The following is a 25,333-nucleotide window of genomic DNA, read 5'->3' on the forward strand; positions in this document are numbered from 1 at the left end:
ATCGAGATGCCGTTGAAGCAGAAGAGCTCGCGATATGAATAAGAGTGGCGTCGCCAATCTCATGCTGGACACGCAGAGCGCATTCGGCAGACACTGAGGGTACAACGGCGGACCATGTGGGAAGAGCAATGCAAAGTACGACTTTGGGTGTCGCATTTACATTTACGATGGATGCCCTTAAGGTCCAAGTCGTGTTCTGAGCCATTCTTACGACCAAATCGACACCAATCGAGGATTTGAGTGATCACGCATGAATGTTCATTTGCATCATACATCGTGCATAAGAGTCGACGATCATCATGGAAAGTTTCCGTCATACCGTCGCGGGTCGCGCTGGTAGCAGATCTTTCAGTTTGATGCGTTCATGGTCCCATCATTCGTTCCGTGGGCAACGTCTCCCAGCCCTCATTCAGAGCTGTGACAACCGCTTCGATCGCCAGCGCCGAACTTCCGAAAGATTCTCACCGCGGCCAAGCGCGTAGACACCGCGGTGACCTCAGCCCAAAGAACATTCGCTCAGTCTCCACAACCATGATAGAGCATACTGATGACCTCAAACCGCAGATGGAAATCTGTATAGCCTTGGAGCTGAAGATTCGCCATGCATTCCCTCTGCATGACTCGAGATTCTTCGATGCCCGCTGTGATCTTACTGACGAGCTGACTGACAGCTTCTTGCAGCAACATGTGCATCTCAACGCCTCGCTCCCGCAGTCCAGCTAGTATGATGTCGCTCTCACGGAGGATCCTAAGCGACTGGCCAGTCAATGGATGTACGAAGCTTTCTCTGTTGAGTATGGAGAGAGATTTGCAGTCCAGAGACATCGCCGTCGTTCGATGAGGAAGCTCAAAAATTTGAATCGATACTTCTTTGATGTTTCGACATATGGCTGGCACGGAGAGCTCGGTCTTGATCCATTTGTCGACTTGAGCACGTCCTTCGCGGAATCTCAGGACAAGTATGACACGCCGACCTTTATAGAACAATGGTAGGGCCTCTTTTCGCAGTAGACGGCAGACTTTCATAATTGGGGGATAGTACGAGGACGCCTTGCCGTGCCAGGGCATGCTCGATGGTCGTCCGATGATGATTGGCTTGTCATTGTCGAACAAGTGCTCCAGGATAAGAAGACGAATCTCTTTCGGAAGGTCAAGGAGTCGCGAGGCTGTCATTGGATCTTGACCACGGGATGATGGTGTCTTGCCTGTCCGCTTCACGTGTGCCACGTTCACATGCTTGTGAAGATTGGAGGTAGTCAATGATGCTGGAGCTTTGAGACAGTATGAAGGCTCTTCAAATTCGTAAGTGGGTTACAAGAGATCAAAAGAGGTACTGAATGAGTAGTGGCCGTGTCGTCCGTCGTCTTGCTGAAAGCCGAACGGGCGAAGTGGAGTTGGCAAGCGAAATCTCAGTCTAACCCAATCTAGCACTAGCTCGAAAGTTGCACCTGCCAAGCCCACTCCAGCGCAAATTCCCAAGTTCACGACGACGTTCTTTGACAGGCTCACTCCACGCACGACAATCCCCCTCATCAAACCGCAAAGATGTCTCTCGTCACCGGCGAGAAGTCGAACTTCCAGTTCATCTTGCGTCTCCTCAACACCAACGTGCGTATACACCGCCCCACGAATTCCCGCTCGCGAAAACGCCCGACCGATCCGATGGAGGCACACGAGGCCGATGGAAGATGCGAACACTAACCATGGAGCAGGTTGATGGCAAAGAGAAGGTCATGTACGCCTTGACCAAGATCAAGGGTGTCGGTCGCCGATACAGCAACTTGGTGTGCAAGAAGGCCGATGTCGACCTCAACAAGCGGTACAACTCCCTCGTCTTTCGAAACATGGCCTGCGCCACGGCTGTCCGGACGAACAAATACTAACAAATCACCTACAGCGCCGGCGAGCTTACTTCCGAAGAACTCGAGCGCATCGTTACCATCGTCCAGAACCCGACTCAGTACAAGATCCCCACCTGGTTCCTCAACAGACAGCGCGACATTGTGGACGGCAAGGACTACCAGGTGCTCGCCAACGGTGTGGACAGCAAGCTCCGTGAGGATTTGGAGAGACTGAAGAAGATCCGTGCCCACAGGGGTCTGCGTCACTACTGGGGTCTCCGTGTCCGTGGACAGCACAGCAAGACCACCGGTCGCCGGGGCAGGACTGTCGGTGTCAGCAAGAAGAAGGGTTGATTGTGTGCGGTTTTCATGGTACAACGAGATGGTGGGAATGGCGTCTACATCCGACAGATGGCCTCCGGCGTACTGTCTTGCATTTTGGGGTGCTATAGCGGTCCGCACGCTGCGGTAAAACGCGAATGATAGCCTAGCCACAATCCAATCGTCAAGTTCAGCATTGGGTCATTGTGTCACTGTGAAGGAAGATGGCACGGGATCAGCAGGTGATGAACACTGGACAGGATCCGCGACGACGCAGTGGTGGCCCACTCGAACAATGCTTCCACGCTGCGGTCCCATCTCAATCGCTTGCCCACTCCATGTGGATGGGTCGATGCGTGAGCATGTTGATTATTGTGTGACATGATCGCGACTTGGCCTTTCTGACAACAACAGTCCCTCCTTTAGCTGGCCCTGCAGACATGTGGGTACAAATTTAAGACCACTAGTATGCTCTGCAACGTTGGAGGGACTCGCTGTCGACGTTCTTCGCCGGACAAGAAAATCCAGCTTAAAGCTGGAGCAATGGTTTTAGTGAAATCATAACGCGTACGCTTTGTTGCAAGTCAGACACGATACCAGAGAAATAGCATTCGCAATGCCGTCGCCAGAGTTGAGGCGAATCTATCTCCGTCTCGCGGCCACTTTCTTTGACCCGCTCAAAAGCTTAAACTTACGGGCGCGACGGGAGCTCACTTCTCGAGATGCCAAAAGATTCGGACCACTTGCTCGACATGACAAAACTCCGCAACAATCCCTAACTTCATCACCTCGCTCCTCACAATGCCGCAACAGGCAGCGCCCGCCGGCGATGCGGTCCAAGGCCAACAGACCGACTGGACGGCCAGAGCCTGGTCAATCGGGAAGAACCTCGCCTTCTTCGTTGCCGTTCAAGTCGCCATGAAGCAGTTCATGGGTGGCTCGAAGACGCCAGCGGCGACTCCAGAGATGGCCATACCGAGTGGCCAACCAATCGCAGATGCGGGCTCATATACTGCGATCCCTCAAACTCTCTCTCCACTGTGGCCGGCGAATACGAACGTCGATATCAGCATGTACATCTCGCCGAGCGTCGCTATGCCTCCGTTGAGGAACATGCCCGCAGAAAGTTTGATTGTAGAAGAGAAGAACTTTTCAACGGACAAGTCGAAGGGTGATCATCGCCATGTGTCAAAGAGCTTCGCGGTGCCAAAGAACGTGCAGAATAACGGGACATTATGGGCACACATCTTCGTGGGACAGACTGGTGCAGAGCTTGATCCTGTATCGCCGAACTATGATCCAAGCAAGGCGTACCGTATGCTGAAACCTCTTACCCAATACTTGGGCAAGAAGAAGGTCCGCAAGACTCGCAATCTGCTTGACAGCAAGAGTAGTACCGACGAAGCCGAAGAGATCGAAGTCGAGGATTACAATGCGCCAACGATTGCCTCCTACTACCACCCCAATTTCACGCTCGCCTTCATCCCGGATACGGGCAACGTGGCATGGCCGACTATGCATCCCGCGATGAGGCAATTCTATACCCTTGATGTGACCGACGCCCGCGATGCCACTGGGAGGAACGCGTACTACTATCCTGTTGTCTATCTGAACACCTTTTGGCAATTGAAGTCTCATATGACTGAATTGAATGCGACCCATCCGGTTGATAGACTGCCCATCAACGTGGACGTATCTACCCTTGCCAATTGGCAATTTGGCATTATGGCTAGCATGGACGAGGGAATGAAAGAGACTGCACGGAAAGTCGCTCGTGGGGAGAGCACTCCAGGCGGTGGAGATGGTTCAGAAATGGAGATGATCAAGGAGACCTTGCTCGACACCAATCCCTGGTTGCTGGGCACAACTGTCTTCGCCAGTGTGCTGCACATGATTTTCGAGCTTCTCGCGTTCAAGTCTGATGTCGGGCATTGGCGCAATAAGAAGGATAATGTGGGTGTGTCTGTCCGGACGATCATCTCCAACGTGGTCATGCAAACGATTATCTTCCTGTATCTCATGGACAACAACGAAAACACCAGCTGGATGATCTTATTCGGCCAAGGAATAGGCATTGCAATCGAAGCTTGGAAGATCACAAAGACCGTCGATGTCCGCCTTCGGGATCCTGCTCCTGGAACATATGCTCACAAGCTTGGTCTGCCATACAATATCGTGTTCGAAGACAAGCACAAGCTCAGTGAGACCGAAGAGAAGACTGAAGAGTACGACAAGATTGCGTTCAAGTATATGGGCATCATCGCTGTTCCGCTCCTGCTGGCATACGCTGCCTACTCGCTCATCTACGACACTCACAAGAGCTGGTACAGCTTCATTATTGCGACGCTCGTGGGTAGCGTATACGCCTATGGTTTCCTCATGATGGTAAGCTCTTTTCATGGTCCACCAAAGCCTAAATGCTAACATACCGCAGGTGCCAAGTTTATACATCAACTATCGCTTGAAGTCAGTGGCTCACATGCCCGCAAGGACGATGATGTACAAGTGCGTACAAAGTCGATGAACGTGACATTGCACTGCTTAAGCTGACACCCACCAGGTTTCTCAACACCTTCATCGACGATCTCTTCGCCTTCACGATCAAGATGCCACTTCTCCATCGTCTCGCCACCCTCCGCGACGATGTCATTTTCTTCTTCTATTTATATCAGGCATGGGCCTACAAGGTCGATTACACGAGAGTCAACGAGTTTGGACAGGGAGGCGACGATGAGGAGACTGAGAGCAAGCAGGCTTCAAAGCCGCTAACGACTCCGGCGGATGGCAAGACCACTGATGTGTCCGGCAAGCTCAAGGGAGAACTTGACGACAAAGTGGAGGCGGTTTCAAGTGGGAAGGAAAAGGCGACTGCGAGGAAAAGGAAGGCTTAGATGTCGCCATAGCCTGAACGTGGCTACCATGGTTGGATATAGAGCCGGGGGATTCCCAAACGTTCATCGAATGGCTGCAATGACGACTCAGTACCGCCGCGTCTGCCTGCAAACTCCGACCTTTTACTGTGATCATTGAACTTCCAGATCTACAACATCGCCGTTTGAATCCAGCATCACAACACACTCACAGCAATTCATTGATATCTCAACAACAGTCGGTACACACCATTCACTTGTGGACAGACGCTGCTGACTAGCACCAGTGTCCAAGGATCATACTCCTCTACCAGCGCCGTTATCCTCGTCCAGAATGTCAAAGAAGACAGAGGATAGCCAGCAGCCGTGGTCGATATCGCAGTACTTCCTTTGGACTTTCGGGTCCATCCTGGCCGGCGGACTATTCATCACTGTCGCCGCCATATCGCTCACAGCCATCGCTTCCGGCATCGGCTTACTCTTCACTCTCGCGGGCGCCGTCTTTAGCGCCATTGTCGGCGCTGCCACCTTGGCTGCTTTCGCGCTCTTGTCCGCCGCTGGTCTCCTGGCCACTCTCACAGGCAATATCATCCTCGCGTCAGCCAGCGCAATTGCCTGCCCGGCATCTCAAGAGCCCAGCACGAACCCGAGTGTGCCGAGCGTGCCATCAGTCCTTGCCTGCGAACCATGCGCCGCCAAGTTTTTCGAGCCACCTGAGACACCAGTGGGATTCGGCGCATTTCAGAACTGCGCGGTCAAGACTGCCTGGCTCCTCCACCCGGCGGGCGAAACTTCGGACGTCAACTTTGCGGTCGACAAGGACAACGATGTAGTCGTGGACTACAAGATGCGATTCGCGTGTCCCTCAATCACGCCCGACGAGGCGCTGTCGGCCGGTATTGCGAAGCTCGTGCAGGGAGCACACGATGACTACAGGGTGTCTGTATGGGTAGCGAAGGCGCTGCCCGATGGGACGGCGAAGTAACGGCCAGGCGTAGACTTCTTGAGTAAGCTGGGTGAGTCGGTGCGAAGGAGCGAGAGGCTTCAAGATGGGCGACTATACTGCCATTAATTTGTTGTTGTACTGCACCGGCGGAATCAAGTCCTTCTTTTATGCAATGAACAAGGTCTGATTCCGCTCAAGTGCTACTGACAGCTCCAAGCGCTATGCAAATATGTTTTCTCTTCGCTCAAATCTCGTCGACCTCGTCCTCCTTCGCCGATGTCTTCGCCTTGGTCTTCCCATTACTGTTCAAAGTGTCCATGCTGTATCCTGCCTTCTCGCTCATCTGCATAGCTTCTCTGCCCGTTTCGGTCGATTGCAAAACTTCTCTCAGCTTCTCCTTGAAGATCTCCAAACCCTGCGTGCTCGCTGCATTGCTCATGCGGAGCATCGGTCCCCAGAGATTCAGCGTGTAGGTTACGTAGGCGCCAACACCGAGGAGGATGAGCATAATGAAGTAGAGTGGGTTGCGTAGTACTGTGGCTGGTTAGTGTGATGCCGACACGAGAGAGGGGTAATCGTCAACATACCTGTTACAAGCTCGTTCCATCCAAGAGCCAAAAGCAAACCGTAGAAATACAAAGGCACTTGCGTCATGCCACCAATGGCACTTCGCTTCGCCTCGACATACACACCATCCGCGGTCTTCTTGAATCGGGTGGTTAAATCTTGCTGCTTCGCATCGCTGAGGACTGTCATCTCCTCGTCCAGAGTCTTGCCTTCGTCGGCGTCAATGCCACCAATTGGATGGAGATCCTCCTCATCAGTCGCTGTGACGGTGCTAGGAGGCTCGCCGACCCAGGCATCCAAGGGTGGACAGGCAGATGTGCGTGAAAGGCGGAACTTGGCAAGCAGAGGAATCAGCGTCAGCGTGCTCTCTCGCGCTCGAGTGTACAAGCCCTCGATATCATCGGTGGGTCGCCATATCCGCGGCACACCCTCCGAGTCGTATCGAAATTTGTCCTCGAAGTTCTCGCGCAGCTTGAGCAGCAAGTTGCCTTCCATGAGCTCTTCATCGATCTTGTCGCGTAGCGCTCCCCAAGACTTTCTCCGCAATCGCCAGAGGCCGACCTCGACTTCATCAGGGCCTGCATCGAAGCTGCGAGCTCTCTCGGTGAAGCGAGTCTCCGCGTGGGATACAGTATCGGTGAAGACGTTCCAAATGCGATCCCAAAGGTCTTGCTCCGGCGGCTTCTGTCCTTCCGCTGGTGCGCCGGAGCCCGCGCGTCCAGATCCAAGCTTGTTGAACTCAACTCCAACATTCTCTCCAAGCTTAGTGCGCACCCACCGCTCACTTCTCGTCGCCAACCGTCGCATCTCGTCTTGTCTCAGACGGGAGCTGACTTGCTCGAGGTCCTTTTGGTATAAGTTCAGCTGTTGCTTGTAATCACTCCATGGCGCTCCTTCGATCAAAGAAGCTTTGGCCTCCGCATCGAACTTCTCCAGAGCTCGTTTCTTCTCGGATTGCACAATTTGGTGGAAGTCGTAGTTTGCGCCCTTCTTCTGTCCAGCTTTGACCGCATTCGTCACGGCGTCCGAAAACTCGTTCACACCATTCTTGTGGGCAGCGCTGATCTGGCCCTGGAACAAAGTCTTCAATCTACCATCGACCTTCGACTCAAGTTCACCCTTTTTCGTCTTGTAGACGCCCTTGTGGTATCTGCTGGCTTCGACCTCGAAACCAGCCAGGACAGCCTTCCTTGCGCCAATCATCTTCTGCCCAAGCCCTGAAATCACAGAAAGCTTTCCTGCAGCAATTGCACTCGCCTGGAGCTCTTCCAGTGGAGCGATGATCTCATCAAAAGCAACCAGAACCTCCTTCGATATCTCATCGCACCTGAATTGTGCGAGCAGCTCCTGCTGAGTTGGCAGATCCAAGTCCTTGTTGCTGTCGATTTGTTCCCATACACCCTCCGCGTACATCGGGAAACCATCGGCTGGAATGCGGCGATGGTATTCGGGAAGGAGAATAGGCTCCGTTGATTCGTCCACAAGGCCAGCCCGCTTGGGATCTTTGAAGCCCTCGCGGAACCTTGCACCCAGTTTCGCGACCTCTTTCTCAAATTTCTCGGGTGCATAGAGCTTGTGTGGTAGACCGACAAAGGCAAAGTCAAAGTAGTCCTCGATACTGCTATTTTCCAGCCCAGGGGGCTTGGAAAGCGAGGACCACGTCCTCGACAAGTCCGAGATCAGAGTTTGCTTCAAATTGGCCAGCGGGGTGCTACCGACATGATCTCTGATCACGAAGAAGAGAAGACTGCGTGGGACTGCTTTCGAATCTTTGAGGAACAACTGCAAGTTGACCTCGAAGACTGTCTTGAGCAGACCCATGTTCGCTCCATTGTACAAGCCGACTTGTGTCTCCCAGAGATTGACAATCAAGACCTCACTCGTGGCCAGCGCAAACAGAGCGCTCTTGCGTTCAAAGTCCTGATCCTCTCCTCTCTCGCGCCCATCAGTACCCTCCACGTCCATGACCAGGATGTTCTCGGCCATGGCTTGTCCGGGACCGTCTCCAACATGCTCTTTCTTGTTCTTTGACATCCATATCCCTTTCGTGGTCTGTCTTCGTTCCGTTTCGCTCATCACACCAAACTGCGTGCCGAAGAGATGATTCAGCAACGTGCTCTTGCCTGTGCTCTGGCTGCCGAAGACGGAGATGATGTGGTAGTTGAAGCCGGATCGAATGATGTTCTCCAATCCTAGGTACTGCGGTAGGTCCGGATTGAAGTTCTTGTCCCCGTCGATGACCTGGACGCCATGTTCGAAGTCCTTGGGGTTCGAGGCGCCCCCGACAGCAGCAAAGTGTCCATTCATTCCGTTCATGTTCGCCGGCGCAGTGACTTGTCGGGCGCCTGCGCTCGGTCGAGTTTTGCTGTTGGGTGAGAGGGAGGCCATCTCTTGTGTCACGTCGTCCTTGGCCGGGTTTGACTTTCTGGTTCTCAGCTATCACGAGACGCGATGGCGTCGTTGGTGGTTGGGAGAGTCCTTGGCGAACGACTTCAGGGTGACGTTGGATGTACCTGCGGCTGCCGAACTTCAAGAAAGCACAAAGACGTCTTGTTTCCTGCCCATTCGACCTCACTTTTGAACATGTGAGATCTGCGCGATGATTTGATGTGCTATGTCCCGGCTAGCAGAAGCTCTCCCACGGCTCAGAGTACATGGTTACTATTATTCTATACGAGGAGGTGACGTCGCTTCACTTCTCTTCACTCCCTCGCAATCTGACTTCGCCTTGGGTAGTTCTATGGACGGCAGGCGCATGTTACGCCGAAGACCTGCAGAAGTTCAAGCGAATCCATTGATTCTCTCGTGATCAATGCGGATAATACAAAACAGTACTCCAGTCCATGGACCTCGAAGTCTGCCATTCAGTTGAGGCTTGATGGCTATAGGCATAGGCCATCACCGACAGAGGATGCCCGGAAGAATGGTCCCTTGACCGAGGCATCTGATGCAGCGAGTCACCAACAGAACCATCATGATTTTCAGGAGACGATTCATTGAGGCTTACTCTCCAGGTGCAGAACGCTTGAAATTGTGCTCGATGGCCTTCCAGACGATTCAACAGCCACTGCAGAGCTGCTTCTAACCTCCATGCTGGCCCAGGGTTCCGTACAACTGCTCGTGCTCCAATAGTTCGTGATCGCCATCGCCATCGGGCACAACAGCGCGTTCCGAACCGCCCGCCATACTCAATTCTCCCTAAGTGAATCGCTTAATCTTTCGATCCGGCTCAGCCTGCTCATCCCACTGTCCTGGATGCAGACGACTGCATGTTCCATCGGCACACGTAGCTCCGTCCCGGCACGAGCGATACTCGCATCCATAACGCCGATCGCGACAAGCGCTACAGACGACTCTGCCATCGCACACCAGGTTGTTCTGGAAGCAGCCTGTGCAAGCCGGACGGCGGAGAGTGGCGCCCTGGGGTGAGTCGATTCTGAGTCGCTTGGCGGCACGATCTGGAAAGAGGTCGGAAGAGGTCGGAGACGTGTTCCGGTGGGCGCTCTGTGGACCACCAGGCAATTGAGCATTCGGAATGGAGAGCGGGAGGGTCTGTGCGGGTCGAGATTGCAAAGGTTGCGAGTGCTGCATGTTCGGCACGCCGAGCGGATTTTGCTGAGGAAGAGCTCGTAGATCTGTGCGTGTTTCAGCAACTGGGGCCTCGGACCACAGAAGATCATTACTCACCGTGTAAGGCCTGATCGCCTTGAAAGCGGTTACGTGGGTCGCGGCCTGCAGGAGCTGACAGGTTCGCGAGCTTCTGCTTCAAGTCGTCGTTCTCTTGCTTTAACTTTGCCAACTGAGGTACAGTCAGCGGCAAGCTCTCAAAAGCGACAGTCTTCAGTCTACCTCCTTCTCCGCAGTGCCTCGCTCCCGATATGCTGCGAGCGGTAGCTTTGACATTACATGTCTGATCTCGGCTGCCTTGGGACCTTCGCAGTACTGAACTAAGGCTAACAGCCTCATCGTGAGTCCGTCGGTCTCCATGTCAGGTGGCACGTCCGGCGGCATAGCGGTTGTGAGCAATTGGTAAAGCGCTTTGAGCGGTGTGGCAGTTGGTATGTCGGTTTGGTGCGGCAGAAAAATGCGGCAACAGTTCTGAAGGCTTCTTGGTCGCAGTGTTCGTCGAAGGGTCTTTTCATGGTGTCACCATGCTTATCGATAGAGGAGCGCAATTCGACAAACGTACGTATCATTCTGTCACTTTTCCTGCACGTCTCCGTGGAGTGACAAGGATCATACCATTGTGCCCTTCACGGTCGCACCTGTCATTTGCACAGAGTGACAGGATCTCTCCCACCTCGTTCTTACCTTCAGAACGTCAGCGTGAGGACTCGCACTCTGCTCAAGCTTTCGCACGACTTGTTCGCGTATCTAAGTTGATACATACATCTCACTAGACCGCGCTTTTGCGGCTCTCCAACATGTTGTATTACGACATACTCCACACAGCCGGGGTGCATCTCAAATCGGAGCCAATGCATTGTTGAGTACCTGTTTACTGGATCCGTCAGGGTAGAACTGTGGCAGAAGACTACCGACAGCCGACCTGATCCAGTTCGCCTTGGAACACGCTAGACTGCCTGTCCTGCAACCCCAATCTTCAGATTTCCTGTATGCACGCCCTAGGCGTACATGGTCTGCTGATGAAAGCACATCATCCACTTCCCAGCCTCCAGCCTCCACACGCTCGAACACAACGCATCGAACGTTGCCTCTTGATCGTCCCTAGGATCCGCCGACGCCCTGGTCGCTATTGCTCGATATGAGATGACCGCTCCTTCGGGACCAACGTGGGTAACATCGACTTTGCTCAGCTTGAAGGTCTTCCAGGGTACGAACGCTGACGAATGCAAGATCTCTTCGACGGTCGGCTCGGTGTGGGCGGTGACTTTGAGGCCCATTGGAAATTGAAAGATGGCATCTTTGGTGAGGAACGGCGTAAGAGCGGCTCCGTCAGATTGTAGAGCTTCCCATGTTTGTTCTTCTAGGTCGAGTATTTGGTCGTAGAGAGAATCGGATGTCATGGTGGTTGCTCCGAGGACTTGCTTTGCTTCGTTCGGGTGTCGTTGCGGGAGAATGAGAGAATGGGAAAGGAAGGTGTGAGATTCAGTGTTGCTATATCTCGTCAAGGGCTGTTGTCATAAGCAGGGATGGTGTTGGTTCTTGTAGATCCACGTTCTAACTTGAAGAGGGATGGCGGGAACATCAGGAGTTTCACGATGCTCTGAAACATGTCACTCGTTGACGGGTGTACCTTGTGTGATATGCACCGGATGCGCTGTACAAGGTATCCTTTCACGTCGTGCCAAACGGCGCCCGCCTCGTCAATTTCATGGCACGCGCATCGAGCACAGGCTGAGTCTGACGGCTCAGAATGGCCCGATGAAGGAAGAGCCAGTTCGGTCCACAGTAGGGAATATATCAAGCACGAAATCCGGGCACAAGCATCGTAATGTCATTACCTCGTGCCAGCTCGGGTCTGGCCACTGCAGCTTGGCTCTTCTGTAAAAACCTGGTCAACCACTCTTGACTCTGCCAAACCATTCAATTAGTGCAGTGTCTTTCGGGCTCTCAGTCATCAAGGTTCGCCCAACGCGATGCGTAATGTTCACGCTCCCCATCGCCAAGTTCATCGCTGTCACCACATTCCACTACCGCTCGGTGCTGTCCATTCAAACCGTTGCTAATGATCTCGTATCCCAATACCCCTGCTTTCCAGACCAGGTCACACTCGGCGCATTCAATTGTACTGCAATTGGGCGACACTTCGGCGATCTGACCACAGCGAAAGCATGCAAATGAGCAGCTTTCGCAGAGAGTAATAGTTCCGTCAGTCGTCGTTCTTGCGGGTCCAGCGCATAAGCTGCACTCTGAGGTCAACTTGTTGCATCTTGACATCTGCTCTGTGCGTACAGGGACGGATGGGTTGCAGCCAGAACAGGCCGCAATTGCTTCTTCTGAGTCGACATCTCGGTTCGCCGTCATCGTCCAGCGCAGGAAGCCCGGAATGCGAAGATCCGATCGGCTCGAGTCTTCGATGTCTCGTTCGCCGGGCAGAACTGCGCAGTTAAGCTCGCAAGCTTCGACTGCACCTGTGTTGGCGCGTCTTAGCAGCTCCCGTCGTGCGGTCTCTGCGTGTAGGAGTGTCTGCTGAAGCTCTGCGGCCCTGGGAGCACATTGCCTATGATATGCGGAGCGCATCTGCAGGTCGTGCAATAAGTCCTGAGCAGCTCGCACTCGAAGGTCAGCCTTGTGCATCTCTTCGTCGTCCTCCATCTCGGAGGCTACGCCGAAATACTCCTGCGCTTTGCGCGCAGACAACGCAGTTTGTGCCGACAACGCGGCAGCATATTGTTCTTCGGCTTTCGTGTAGCTTTCAGGGCCAGGCTTCAAGAAAGGACCAGCGTATTTCGGCCCTTGAACAGCCTGTCGGAACGGCATAGCTCCACATGGTCGCAGTTCGATGGCGCCAGAACTTAACAGACCACGAGCAGCATCCAGTGGATCCTGACTTTGCTTGGGGTTAGGTGCAGATGCCAACTTGAAAGGTTGAGCAGGCAGTGAATCGCCGCCGATCTCGAAGAGATTGATGCGGCCATTCTCTGTGCCAATGAGTAGTTCGCGGTAGTCCGGGCTAAATGCACCCGACATAACCGCGGACCTGTGCTGTCTCGGCGCTGCGATGTCCTCTAAAAATGCGTTCTCCTCTGATCTGTGCGGATTCCAAACTTTGACCACTCCATCCGAAGATCCTGTGTACAATCGCGATTTGGTTGAACCCCAGGAAAGGAATTGCACGCCGGTGTCGGTAATGTCTCTTGGTCGATCGTGCGACAGCACATTGATTGACTCGCCGTGAGCAAGGACGTGAAGTGGCTTCTGCGACCTGTTGGCCCACCGCTGGTCCCAAACGTAGACCGTGCCATCAGTAGCTCCTGCCGCGATCAAATTGTCGTCGTGCGGGCAAAATACAACATTGTTGATGTCCAATGCAGGACATTCCCATGTCAAAGTTCGGCGGCCACCATTTTGCCCCGGAGCAAAGCACTGGATGACTGTCCGCATCCCCTTCCCAACATTGCAGCCTGTAGAGTTGCAGGCCACCGCGAATGCGTTCGATGCGGAGCTTGCGTTCGGATTCCATGCAACGTCAAAGACATTGCGCGTTACAGCATTGAGGTGCAACTGCTGACCTGTGCGGACGTCCCACAGGCACGTTTCTCCCGCGTGCTGCTTCTCTTCGTCACCTGAGTAGCCCGCCAAGAGAAGATTGCCATGGAAGGAGTGCTCGCCCCATTTCAGCGCCGATGGGAACGCCGCCGTCGAGTGAAGATCAGCTTGCTGAGGCGATAATCCCAGCTTTCCTTCATACCGGTCACCATGACATTGAAAGACAAGCACGTTCTTCGACAACTTATGGCACCCGGATGCGACTAAGCCATTAGAGCCAACTGTCAACAGATCAACCGAAGCGGGATGCTTGATGACATATTGGTGTTCAATGCCATCTGTACCCACTTTGTAGTGCCTGACAGTCTTGTCCGCGCTAGCAGTGTAGAGTTTCGTATCGTCGTGCCGAGAGAAGGCTGCTGCGGTGACCGAGAGGAAGAGCCTGGGATCTTGGGAGGATCGCATGGAGTGCTGCGCATTGACGTTGTCCGTTGATTCGATTGGTGGACGCGGTACGTGGTGGTCGGCCAGCTCCAATAGTTGTTCATGATCGCCCACTACGAGGTTGCGTGGCATATTGTACTGCATGCTAGAAGAATCGGAAATCGCGATCGATCCGACGGCGAAACGAGTGCCAGTTGGGTTCCATGCCAGCGAAATAGCATCACCAGATGTACCGTGGTAGTGTTTCCGAAGAGAGTAGCCTTTGTGCACGTTCTCTTTGACCTCATCTCCTACGGAACGAGCTGCACAACTCCATGATCGGCCTGACGTACATCCTAGCTCTCGCTGGCGGAGTATACGGCTAGTCGAGCTTGGAAACGCACGATCTTGTTGCAGTTGTGCTGTAGGTAAATGCCTCTCAAGATTGGCACCTGGCGCAGGAAAGTCAGGACTGGTCTCCTTGTTCGAAACCTCTTTCCACGATTTGTGTCCCACAGGCATGTGAGATTTTCGCACTCTTTGGCTGCGACCAGGAATTCCGAGGCCTGGCGAGCCAAGTCGATCTGCAGCCCGAAGTCTCGCGGTCTGGTCCCGTGGTCGGATCGTACTGAATCTGACTTGCAGCGCACCAGAGGTGCGACCATTGAACCGAGGGACTATCTCGTGCCAGTCAAAATTCTGCGCAGTCCTAAGACGAAGAATGAGCGCGTCTTCTTGCGCAGTCCAACGCTGCCCGCTCATGTTGGGACCTCGAGAAAGATCGTCAGATACATGTCGTTGCGAGCGCGGAAAGGCAACTGCGATCGTTTCATTGACAGGCTCCGTAGGGGCGATGTCGGGACTCTCGCTGTAACTGATTCTCTCCTCTTGTGCATAATTCGTGACATCGTTGAGTTGAACCTTCCTGCGCTTTGGCACGCCCGGTAGTAATCTCTCGAGTTTGATTCGCTTGGCGTCGCTTGCAGTTCTCGAAGGGCTGACGATGGTCCGGCGGCGTTTTCGGGCGTCAATTGACCCTGAGTTGTTGCTCGTTTCCGATACGAAGGTCTGTAATCCATAAAGTGACGAAGGTGGTGCGACTTGCTGCGTTGAGGCCTGGACATGAGCAAACGGGGAGTTTGCGGCCATGGTATGTGTGGTATCGGCTTTCCGGTTTCGCACGTGAGAAGAAAGCCCCTGATGTCCAGTCGCTGTACCCGGCAAAGCTCCAGCATCATTGTTTCTGCTGCTCGGACCAGAGCCAGCCTTCGGATGATGCACGTCCTCGCGTCGGTCGATTGGCCTGCGGCTATGCGTCGTGGGCAATCCTCGATGTCCATTCGTAGTATTGCGCAAGCCTCCCAGGACAGCGTCCCTGACTTCCCCCGCAAGCGCCTGATCTGTTGAAGGATTCTGGGTCGAGTATCCTTCGTCGTCGTGCGGGGTTGTCACGATTGCCGCCGCAGTGCTCCTCTTCAGGTCTTTTGGCGTGCCATTCAGCGTTGACACATGTTGTTCTTCTGCACTTGACCAAATATCCGTGCTTTTCTTCCGCGGTGCGCCATCCTTACGAGGTGCAAATAAGGCGAGATTCGATGGTTTCTGCAGGTGGTCGTCCGGCTCCGGTGACGAGGTCAGATCTATTATAACAGCGGGGGCCATTGTGCTCGGATCGCCATTGGCATGCGGTCAGTTGGCCGCATTGTACGCCAGAGGAGATATTAGAAGCCGAGAGTCTCTTGAGATAGCAGGCCAGCGCGGGTAGTGCGCTTCCGTGAGCTCACGTCGAATTGGTGGGTATGGTCTATGTGAATTTCTGTCAAGGTGAGGTGATAGGAAACTGGGAGACGCGACGTGAGCGCGACAGTCCGTGAATATTTCATGGATCACTTTCATGGGATTTCAAGGGAAAGTCAGGTTGCCCTTGGAATCACAAGCCGAGGCAAGTGCTATCGTGGACCACAGCATATGCGAGCGGGTGATGACCATGTTCGACCTCTTGTCAACCACAACGACATATACCGCCATGGAGAAAATACGGCAGGCGGCGGCCCACACGAAAGTGGTCGTCAAGATGCCCACGAAGTGGATAGGCATGTACAGCGACTTCATCACCAAGAACGCCGGCGCGGTCGGCCAGGTCGAGGGCGCGTTGCGATCAATCACATATCTAGTCCCAGGTTCGTTGTATGATCTGAAGCAGATGTCGGCCATACTGATGCATTTGTTAGGAGGACTCAAGATGTCCGACATATCAACAGAAGGCCTGAACTCCGGCGTTCAACTACTCTCTCTATACCACGATAATCTCCTCTCAAAAGCACTGGCGCACTCCCTCCGCTCCACACCACGACACCAAAGCCCGCACAACCGATATACCCGCTTCTACTGTCAAAAGAGCTCTACGTACAGACGGACAGCGACGACTCTACAAGTCATTCAGTACACCGAGCTACTGCTGGAGATGATGTCAAAGAAGGATGGAGAGAAATCGCGATGGCGGGTGGTGGTTCTGTTGGAGGCTATGAAGGCTGTGTGCCGGCTGATACTCATGCGACTTACAAATTCGAGACCACTCCTCACTCCTCCACTCCCGGAGCGAGAAGTGGTCGTGGAAGAGAAGGAGACGCCAGAGGAGGAATCGATTGCAAGTCCGCCTTCGGAGAGATCGGATGGAAGTGAACAATGGACCATGCCACGGACATCTTTAACGCTGCCACCCCTTCCAAACCCCGACGACATCTCTTCATATCTGCTCTCGAAGGTCCTCACCGCCGATGATATCAAGCCGCCGAAAGCCTTGGTCCACCAGACTGCAGGACTTGGAGAGCTCGCCGAGGTCATGTTCATTATCCGACCCGTGATTTACGCCGCAGCGATGGCTTACTGGGCACAACGAAGCGACGGACGAGGCAAAGCCGACTGGAGACCTTGGCTTCTGGGTTTGAGCATTGAGTATGGTGCACGACAACTTGCGAAGAAGGACCTTGAGAACAGACGGCCTGGCGGTGCTCGCGGTCTCACACAGCTTGAACGAGAGGAGATGAAGAAACGAGGCTGGTCACTCGCGTGGTGGGGTATGCGCGGTGCTTTCTACGAGAACGTTACTCGTGGTATGATTCTTGGTTTTGCCGGCAAGCTGAAGAACAAGCCGCTGCTCGACATGATTGGCAACTTCGTGGAGGACTATGAGTTCCTCTGGGATCAGTACTACTTCCCGACGGCGACCTTGTGAGGAATTTCCTTTGTTTGGCGAGAGAGCATTCGCATTTCTTAGTTGATTCGAAGCATGGCGTCGGCGTTGAGCAGTGTGGAGTGGTCGAGAACAAGTGATACCATTTGGGGATATATCAAGGGGGAGGACTATTCAGCACCGAGGATTGAGGTCTCAACAGACAGTTCCTCGAAAGCAGCTTTCTGTACTATCATCTTTGGGATGCCGTTCTGAGTGACCAGTTCGTCAGAGCCTCAAGTTGTCTTTGGCTGGGAGGCTCTTTGTCTTCGTCCTTTGTCTCTTCTCCTGAACGTCCAACTCGCCCGCTCGCGGTCATCGACTCGTGACTTAAGGTACGCTATCATCATTGTGCGTCAAGCATCATTCACGACTGCTGCCACCTGTGTCTTGTGTCTCTAAACCACCCATCTTAAGAACGAAGTTCGACGGTGATAAGCTCATCATCTGACCGATTGTGGCACGTGCATTTGCTTATCAAGTCATTCCCCCGCCTTGCACAGCACAGCTGCCTTGACTGACTCCGACCTTCCACCTTCTCCCTTGCTACTACCACCAACCCACCAACCTACGACATCGACCAACATCACCTCTATCAAGCGAGGAAGCCAGCCACACATCACCTCCACAACACACATCGCCAACATGCGCTCCAAGTTCAAGGACGAGCACCCATTCGAGAAGCGCAAGGCCGAAGCTGAGCGCATCCGTCAGAAGTACGCCGACCGGATTCCCGTAAGTCATTTCGAATACAGCTAGGAACCAGACTCGATCTTGAGCCCTGGCTCTCTTCAAACCATCGACGGTATCACTGACAGCTTCGTGAAGGTCATTTGCGAGAAGGTGGAAAAGTCCGACATTGCGACGATCGACAAGAAGAAGTACCTCGTTCCAGCCGACCTCACAGTTGGCCAGTTCGTCTACGTGATCCGCAAGCGCATCAAGCTCAGCCCAGAGAAGGCGATCTTCATCTTCGTCGACGAGGTCCTCCCACCAACTGCCGCTCTCATGAGCTCCATCTACGAGGAGCACAAGGATGAGGATGGGTTCCTGTACATCACGTACGTTCTACAAGCGGACCGAACTCACGCATCGGGGAATCATACTGACAACATCACAGGTACTCCGGCGAGAACACCTTCGGCGAGGCCGTATAGACGCCACCTAACATCGACACCCCTAACATTTCCACGATGCAAATCACGGCGTCTGGCCTGCGACCGATGGCATGGTCTCTTTGAGTTTAGGCGTTCAGGAAGGATATCCGCAGGCAAGGACAGACACGTGAATATGATTAAGAATGAATAAGAGTGGTTGCTGAGGAGGCGTTACACGCTATTGCGGTATTGGACAATATCAGTGCGAGCCGTGAAGGCATGAGCGCCATGAAAGGTCCCGTATCCCAGTATCGCTCTGGCCGGGTCGCTGTCCATAGCCAGCCGCAAGCAGACATCCTCTGAGCCCACAATAATGCATCATTCTACACGTGAATCATACCAGCAACGCGTGACGGCTATGTATCAGGTGACAAGCTATCGTGACGACAGCATTCTGGGCTTTGTACATCGCTGCGAGTGTGGCAAAGACGCGTAATGTGAGCGGTGAGAACAATCCCACGCCTGCCTTGCAACAGCTGTGTACATCGTTCTTTGCCTTTCGTGCTGCTTTACGACCGCGCCACAGCAGCGTGTCTGACCGCCAACTTGCCCCTCCAAAAGGACGGCAGATCAGACGAGGGAGATACGTATTTTGGAATCCGAATAGGCTGCCCCCAGCGCCAAATCCCTCGACTCGGGGACTAATTTAAATAGATTTGAGCACAGTATTAAACGGGACATTGAACGGGACATTGAACGGGACATTGAACGGGACATTAAACGGAATCTCGTAGGGTGACCCTGACGTTCTGACCCTGCCGTTCTAGCTTGTGACCCTGCCGTTGCTGCTTGTGTAAAAGTAAGATACGCCCGGCGGTATACAGTGTACGCGTGAATGCAGCGCCAAGCCACTTGTAAATTTGAGCGACCAATCAGACGCGAGTAGCGGCCAAACCAGTTTTTGGCTGACCACCTGCAACTTTATATTGCGCTGCATGATCGTCATCTATCGAGGAGCTCACCGGCGCGCCGATCCGTCCCGAAGTTTCACCTCGCTGTCGGCAGGATCATTCTGAGCTTCAATCCACAACATCCAAGACTCCACTACTGAAGCAGCCTTCGATCAAGCAAAATGTCGTACCTCATCTCTCGGTAAGCTGCTCTAAGCTATCTGCTATTCAGCGTGTTATTTGCTAACAGCTGAGTATAGTGCCATTGACCCCATCTTCGCAATGAGCGTCGGTGCCGCAGCAGTCGTCGTACGAGTCAATCGAGAGGAGAAGGAGAAAGGCAGGACGACGGAGGAGACGATCGCAAGCTTGAAGAGGAGGACAGCGAGCTTGTTCGAAAAGGCGCCCGAGAGCGAGGTGAAGAAGAGCGTCGAGAGGGCTGGTTGAGGACAGAGTGGCTCCCGGAAGAAGAAGAAAATCAGGTTGGCCCGGGCATGGCTTGCTGGAGAATGCTGCCCGCCATGGGCCGCGAAGTGAACAACCAAAGACTCTCCCTGCGGCTTTAATTTGGATGCCTCTGGAACCGAGCTCGAGACCACCATGGCAATCCCGGGAATGAAGACAGACGAGCAGCACTCTTGCTCAAACTCACCGTGCAAGAACATCCATGAAGTCGTGCAGGTCCGGCCGATACACAAACTGCTATGAAATGATACAGACACAGCTATGGAGGCGTGACTGCACGGTCGTTCAAAGGTGCAGATAGATAACTTGTACGCCCTTACAACGTGGCGTGCCAGCGTGCGGTCCATCAACACGACATGCCGTCCTATGGTAAATTGGCTCAGATTGGCCTCATTCGAACCGGATCGTCAGCCAAGAAGAGAGCCCAGGCCAACGTCAAGAGCTCTGCACTTTGCCCAGGACTATGCGAAACTTTGGAGATTCTGTCAATTCGGATTATGTAAACTATGCATTCGCCGGCCACCTACCACAGTACGATCGCCTCCAGGATCGAGCAGTCCGAGAAGACACAGCCGCTGTACCATTTGGTACCTCTCCGTCACTCTCATGACTGCGGCAGAACAAGCTCATTTTCTTCTTCCCACCAACTTCGAAACTCCCGCAGCCTCCTCGTCCGCTGTCTTGCCAGTCGCTTGCCGGTATCTGTCTTCATCATACTCTCAAGCTTTTCCAGCTTGTCGGTGAAATGGTCGATACTGCCCTGCAATCCACGGCCGGTGTCTCTCACTGCTCCAAAGGCGAACACACGACCAATGCCCACCGCTCCAATGGCGTCCAAACGGTCCGCGTCCTGCACGATGGCCAACTCTGGATGTGCGCCAACAATGGCCTTCACATATTGCGGTCGTTTCGTCTCGTTTGTATACGATACATTTTCCACGATGAGTGAGACTTTGGCCACGAACCGTGGCGGACAGCCATTCCGAGCAAGGACTCCAGAAACCATCTGCTCAGCATTCTCACCTGGCTTGATATACTTCTTGTCGCCGACGTCATGCAGCAGGGCGGCCAGTAGTATGGCCTGCTTATGCAGCTTCTTCTCCGGGTTCGCCTTCTGCTCCTCGGCCAGGATGTGCTTTGCAAGACCCTCGACGCGAAGGATGTGGTTGAAGTCGTGAGAGCAGTCGTATCGAGACATGTATTCTTTGACGTAATCGTAGACATTTTTGTACAGATCCGAGGTCTCGAAGTCTTTCTTGGGTGAGCCAGGGCCCAGCGCGTCGGGAGTGTCTCCGCGCTCTATGAGATTGGCAGCGTCCATGTCCGCAACCGCTGTCAGGGATTGCCCAGGTTGGTTGTGAGGGTCCCGGTGGAGAGATGTGCAAATGCCGCTCGCGAATGGCACTCTGCCCGCGATTAGGGTCTGACCTTGAGATATCAGCTCGATGGAGACGTTCGTTGAGCGTCCAATCTGGTTCGAGCATTGCCAAGTCAGAGTCTTGCCATAGTAGCTTCATATGCTTGGTGGTTTCATACCTAAATTCTGGGCGTTCAATTGCACTCGGCTCTGCACTTTCTTCTACGTCGCAACTTTCGATCACTCTTCTGTCGAGTGAGTCGCTTAATCTCGGATCTGAAGGATACAGTATTTAGTAGAATATATGAATGTATTCGAAATGTTCCCGTCGTTCAGGAGATGAGGTAGTTAGTGTAATGCACGGGCCTGCAGCTGCCTGCCTTCAGTTCGCGGCTCACAATCCGCTAGCGCATCGTTAGATCTACAGCTCTGTTCGTGTGCTTCATCAATCACCAACGCCATCATCAACAACTTGCCGCACCCAGACTAAATCTGCTCTACCGGACGACTAGGCATCTCACAGACCGACCGCAGCACAACTACGACGTTTCACGATGCCCGCGACTACGGCGGAGACGCTCAGCATTGTCAACCGCACAGTGTCCGTTGCACCTCTTGTCCTACTCTCAGCTGCAGATCATTACGGTCGCTCAGCGAAAGGCACCCGGAAACGAGTCGTTGGAGTGGTGCTTGGACAGAACGATGGCAAGAGCGTGCGCGTGTCAAACAGTTTCGCAGGTATGATGGACATGTGATGATTGCAGGAGGATAGCGCATCTAATCGGGACATTCGCAGTACCGTTCGAGGAAGACGAGAAGGACCCTTCAGTATGGTTTTTGGATCACAACTACGTCGAATCGATGAACGACATGTTCAAGAAGGTCAACGCGAAGGAGAAGCTCATCGGTTGGTATCACTCCGGACCAAAGCTGCGAGCGAGTGATCTCGAGATCAACGAGCTGTTCAAGCGATACACACCCAATCCACTTCTCGTCATCATCGATGTGCAGCCCAAAGAGGTCGGCGTGCCAACGGATGCATACTTTGCGGTGGAGGAGATCAAGGACGTGAGCAGTTCATCAGTACTCAGCGGTCGGCGTGGCGGATTGCTAACATACATCAGGACGGCACAACCACATCGAAGACTTTCGTACATACACCGAGTACCATCGAGGCGGAAGAAGCGGAGGAGATCGGAGTGGAACACTTGCTAAGGGACATCCGGGACGTCGCAGTCGGCACACTCAGCACACGAATCACGAGCCAGCTGGAGTCTCTCCAAGGCCTGCACCTCCGTCTACAAGACATCGGCAAGTACCTGCAAAAGGTCCTCGACGGCGACCTACCAGTGAACCACGCGATCCTCGGCAACCTTCAAGACGTCTTCAACCTCCTCCCGAACCTCTCCACGCCGAAAATAGCTGCCAAAGATCTACCGTCTGTCAACGGACTTGTCAATGGCTCAGTTGGCATCACCGGAGGCAACACCGAGAACTCTGAGCTCGCGCGCGCAATGAGCATCAAGACGAACGACCAGCTCATGGCCATCTACCTTTCCAGCTTAATAAGAGCCATCACCGCCTTCCACGACTTGATTGAGAACAAGATCCAGAACAAGCGGAACATCGAGGACGAGGACGCGAAGAAGGAAGAGGACAAGAAAGACAAGGAGATCAAGAAGGAGGAGAAGCTGCAGTTGAATGGGACGTCGGAGAAGACAGACAAGGAGAGTAAGGAGGAAGCAAGCAAGAAGGATGAGAAGAGCACGAAGAAGTGATGAAAGGGCTGTTTCTTGGATGAGAGAGCGTACCCCAGGAATTGCGTGCATCAGCATGGACTGGCGTTCGGAGCATCTACCAGCCAATACTGTGTGGCAGACGCAGACCGCGCGGCTGGTCATTGTTGAGTATGTATATTATGACTAGACGTCTAATGGCGCGCTGAGGCATGCTGTGGACGCAAAAAGCGCATTTAGCACTGCGCTTTCACCATGATGGAAGCACCCAGCAGCACAATTTCTCCGTTACGACATCGAGTTCGAACTGGCATGAAGTTCACTGACCTCTGAGTGTCCGACTTTTCGCGGACACCATGTAGCACTAGAATGTCCCTTTCCCAGATTGATGCATCACGACGGCGAGACATATGATGGACGACCAATTCGCATCCAAGCCTCAATCCCCCCAACCCGCCGCCCAGCCCGCCAACTCTTCCACCTCAACCTCCCTCACCTCCACAAACCCCTCAAACATCTCACAGTTCCGCACAAGCACACACGCCAGCAAATGCTTACACACGGGCGTATCCTCCCCGCGGGTGACACCACCAAATACGCAGGGCGGGTCGTCCGAAGCGAGAGGGTCTCTTCGTGACGCAGCCGTACTGCCTCTCCCCTCGTCAGTGACACTTACCGCGGGAAAAGCCGCGAATGTAAACGCGGGACAGGAACAGCTCCAGGCTTCGAGGTGGACTTCGTAATGTGTGCTGTGGTCGATGGGGCCGTGGCGGGTGTGGTGTTGTTGGGCGGAGCGGACGAGGTAGAGCGGTTTGTAAGGTAAGTCCTTCTGGCTGCTAGCTGTGTCTGAGTTCGGTCGACGGACTTGCAGACGAGTGACGAGGCCGCGGTCGAGGAGGTCGAGAGCTGGGAGGAATTCCTTTTCGAATTGGGCGTAGAGGGTGAGGAAGATGTTGCGCGTGTCTGGTGAGAGGTTGTGGAGAGGGTTTTGGCCGTGCTGAGAAGGAGCTGGGGATGGTATTGAGGTTATAAGAGAGGAGAGAATTTGTCGTGATGTGTGTGCTTCGAGCTGGATGGCCATGTCGCTGTCGCTTGGAGGTTAGTATCACAGGATGAGCGCACGCATTGGAAAGAGCTACTGAGGCATCCATCGAAAGTGACGTGTAGTAAGCGGAAACTGGATGTGTTCCATTGTCCTCCTCACTTACTCGGACCGGTGTCGATTCTTGCCGTGAAGAAGCTGTGCTCTCAATTCATCTGCTCGCGATCCCGGTGGGCGGCGTCGGATCTTGCATTCTGATTAGGCGCGAGGCTTTCTCGAGGCGGCCAATGGAGCGCTTGCGATCGTGGAGCTGTGTGCACTGCCACACTCTCACTGCGCGTCCAACGAGGACAACCCGGGAGCTTTGTTCTCGGCGGCTCTTGGTCGGTGACAATTGAACACGTCGGTGTGTGTTTGTTAAGATCCAAGGTCAAGACATGGTAGAATTGCGGCTCACAGACGTGACGTCGTCCCATTGAGGACCAATTGAGTTGCGCCGCGCCAGGCGACAGAAGGTTAAACCCAACAGTAGTGGCGGATCACAACGAAGAGAACCCCACGTTCGAGTGAACCTCAAAGCGCGGGATGTTGGTCTCGAGGCACAGCGCTGTACCGATGTATTTGTCGCTTGGCAATGGCGGCTATGTCGATAGACAATGAGACGAAGGCGATCACGAACGATAAAGAGGTACTGTCCGGCGGTCAAGAGAGCAAGTTAGACGAGCGAGGAGGTCACATTACTCGATTGGGAGCTGAAACCGAGCCACAAGGCACACCTGCAACAGCTTCGCGCCCGACGACTGATGCTCTGATCGAGCCGAAGGCATAAGAGGGACGGCGGCTGAGACACTGTCATGTGAAAGGTCCGATGAATGAACCGAGGGGTCACGCAGGCATATAGCTACGCATGAACACCAATGCTCGCCGCCAATGCCAATGCGGGTACTTGATCACGTCAATGGGTCATCCACGTCGATCGCGCAGGCGGTGAGCACCGCGAGTGACGACTTGTGCTTGTGATCGAGCAGTCAGTACTGTTGACATAGATACTTTCTTCCAAATGTATACAGCAGGTAGTTGGGCCAATCTTCCGGGCTCTCTCATGCAAAGGTGACACTTTTCGGCTAAGGTCGGTCTTATGCAGCCGGCCCTTTTGTCCACGCTTTCACACCAGCAATCATCATGGCTGTCAATGCTGGCCGAAACAGGCGACGCAGCACCGACCCATCCACTTCCAACATCGCCGGCAAGGGAGCTTGGGGATTGGATCGGATCGGGAGAACGCGACGATGCCGAGAGCTCAGAGGAGGAAG

The 25,333-nt window shown here is 53.8% G+C and overlaps 10 protein-coding genes across 10 annotated transcripts; 6 read left to right on the forward strand and 4 right to left on the reverse strand.

Annotated features, from left to right (window-relative positions):
• Positions 1–761: 761 nt before the first annotated feature.
• Positions 762–1,329, forward strand: MYCGRDRAFT_103372 (uncharacterized protein; the record flags this gene model as incomplete). Its single annotated transcript, XM_003855039.1, has 1 exon — positions 762–1,329. The coding sequence occupies one exon, from the start codon at positions 772–774 to the stop codon at positions 991–993; it is 222 nt and encodes a 73-aa protein (XP_003855087.1).
• Positions 1,330–1,525: 196 nt separating this feature from the next.
• Positions 1,526–2,359, forward strand: MYCGRDRAFT_55708 (40S ribosomal protein S18; the record flags this gene model as incomplete). Its single annotated transcript, XM_003855040.1, has 3 exons — positions 1,526–1,608; positions 1,713–1,819; positions 1,898–2,359. The coding sequence occupies 3 exons, from the start codon at positions 1,546–1,548 to the stop codon at positions 2,193–2,195; spliced, it is 468 nt and encodes a 155-aa protein (XP_003855088.1).
• A 555-nt stretch (positions 2,360–2,914) lies between these two features.
• Positions 2,915–5,053, forward strand: MYCGRDRAFT_108215 (uncharacterized protein; the record flags this gene model as incomplete). Its single annotated transcript, XM_003855041.1, has 3 exons — positions 2,915–4,547; positions 4,597–4,667; positions 4,723–5,053. The coding sequence occupies 3 exons, from the start codon at positions 2,964–2,966 to the stop codon at positions 5,051–5,053; spliced, it is 1,986 nt and encodes a 661-aa protein (XP_003855089.1).
• A 313-nt stretch (positions 5,054–5,366) lies between these two features.
• Positions 5,367–6,017, forward strand: MYCGRDRAFT_91009 (uncharacterized protein; the record flags this gene model as incomplete). Its single annotated transcript, XM_003855042.1, has 1 exon — positions 5,367–6,017. The coding sequence occupies one exon, from the start codon at positions 5,367–5,369 to the stop codon at positions 6,015–6,017; it is 651 nt and encodes a 216-aa protein (XP_003855090.1).
• A 205-nt stretch (positions 6,018–6,222) lies between these two features.
• MYCGRDRAFT_84779 (uncharacterized protein) lies at positions 6,223–8,861 on the reverse strand (the record flags this gene model as incomplete). The annotated part of the gene is made up of 2 exons (XM_003855349.1): positions 6,223–6,512; positions 6,566–8,861. 2 exons carry the CDS (start codon positions 8,859–8,861, stop codon positions 6,223–6,225), a joined length of 2,586 nt encoding a protein of 861 aa, XP_003855397.1.
• Positions 8,862–9,743: 882 nt separating this feature from the next.
• Positions 9,744–11,620, reverse strand: MYCGRDRAFT_108217 (uncharacterized protein; the record flags this gene model as incomplete). Its single annotated transcript, XM_003855348.1, has 4 exons — positions 9,744–10,180; positions 10,233–10,344; positions 10,943–11,039; positions 11,181–11,620. The coding sequence occupies 4 exons, from the start codon at positions 11,570–11,572 to the stop codon at positions 9,744–9,746; spliced, it is 1,038 nt and encodes a 345-aa protein (XP_003855396.1).
• A 758-nt stretch (positions 11,621–12,378) lies between these two features.
• Positions 12,379–15,803, reverse strand: MYCGRDRAFT_108218 (uncharacterized protein; the record flags this gene model as incomplete). Its single annotated transcript, XM_003855347.1, has 2 exons — positions 12,379–12,411; positions 12,462–15,803. 2 exons carry the CDS (start codon positions 15,801–15,803, stop codon positions 12,379–12,381), a joined length of 3,375 nt encoding a protein of 1,124 aa, XP_003855395.1.
• A 358-nt stretch (positions 15,804–16,161) lies between these two features.
• MYCGRDRAFT_108219 (uncharacterized protein) lies at positions 16,162–18,837 on the forward strand (the record flags this gene model as incomplete). Its single annotated transcript, XM_003855043.1, has 5 exons — positions 16,162–16,321; positions 16,373–17,372; positions 17,877–18,108; positions 18,202–18,434; positions 18,494–18,837. The coding sequence occupies 5 exons, from the start codon at positions 16,168–16,170 to the stop codon at positions 18,528–18,530; spliced, it is 1,656 nt and encodes a 551-aa protein (XP_003855091.1).
• An 842-nt stretch (positions 18,838–19,679) lies between these two features.
• Positions 19,680–21,515, reverse strand: MYCGRDRAFT_55724 (uncharacterized protein; the record flags this gene model as incomplete). The annotated part of the gene is made up of 2 exons (XM_003855346.1): positions 19,680–21,356; positions 21,422–21,515. One exon carries the CDS (start codon positions 21,204–21,206, stop codon positions 20,490–20,492), a length of 717 nt encoding a protein of 238 aa, XP_003855394.1.
• Positions 21,516–21,707: 192 nt separating this feature from the next.
• MYCGRDRAFT_68817 (proteasome regulatory particle subunit RPN8) lies at positions 21,708–23,020 on the forward strand (the record flags this gene model as incomplete). Its single annotated transcript, XM_003855044.1, has 3 exons — positions 21,708–21,980; positions 22,039–22,310; positions 22,367–23,020. The coding sequence occupies 3 exons, from the start codon at positions 21,797–21,799 to the stop codon at positions 23,018–23,020; spliced, it is 1,110 nt and encodes a 369-aa protein (XP_003855092.1).
• Positions 23,021–25,333: the final 2,313 nt, after the last annotated feature.

Source organism: Zymoseptoria tritici, chromosome 2 (genome assembly GCF_000219625.1).
Source record: "Zymoseptoria tritici IPO323 chromosome 2, whole genome shotgun sequence".
NCBI lineage: Eukaryota > Fungi > Ascomycota > Dothideomycetes > Mycosphaerellales > Mycosphaerellaceae > Zymoseptoria > Zymoseptoria tritici.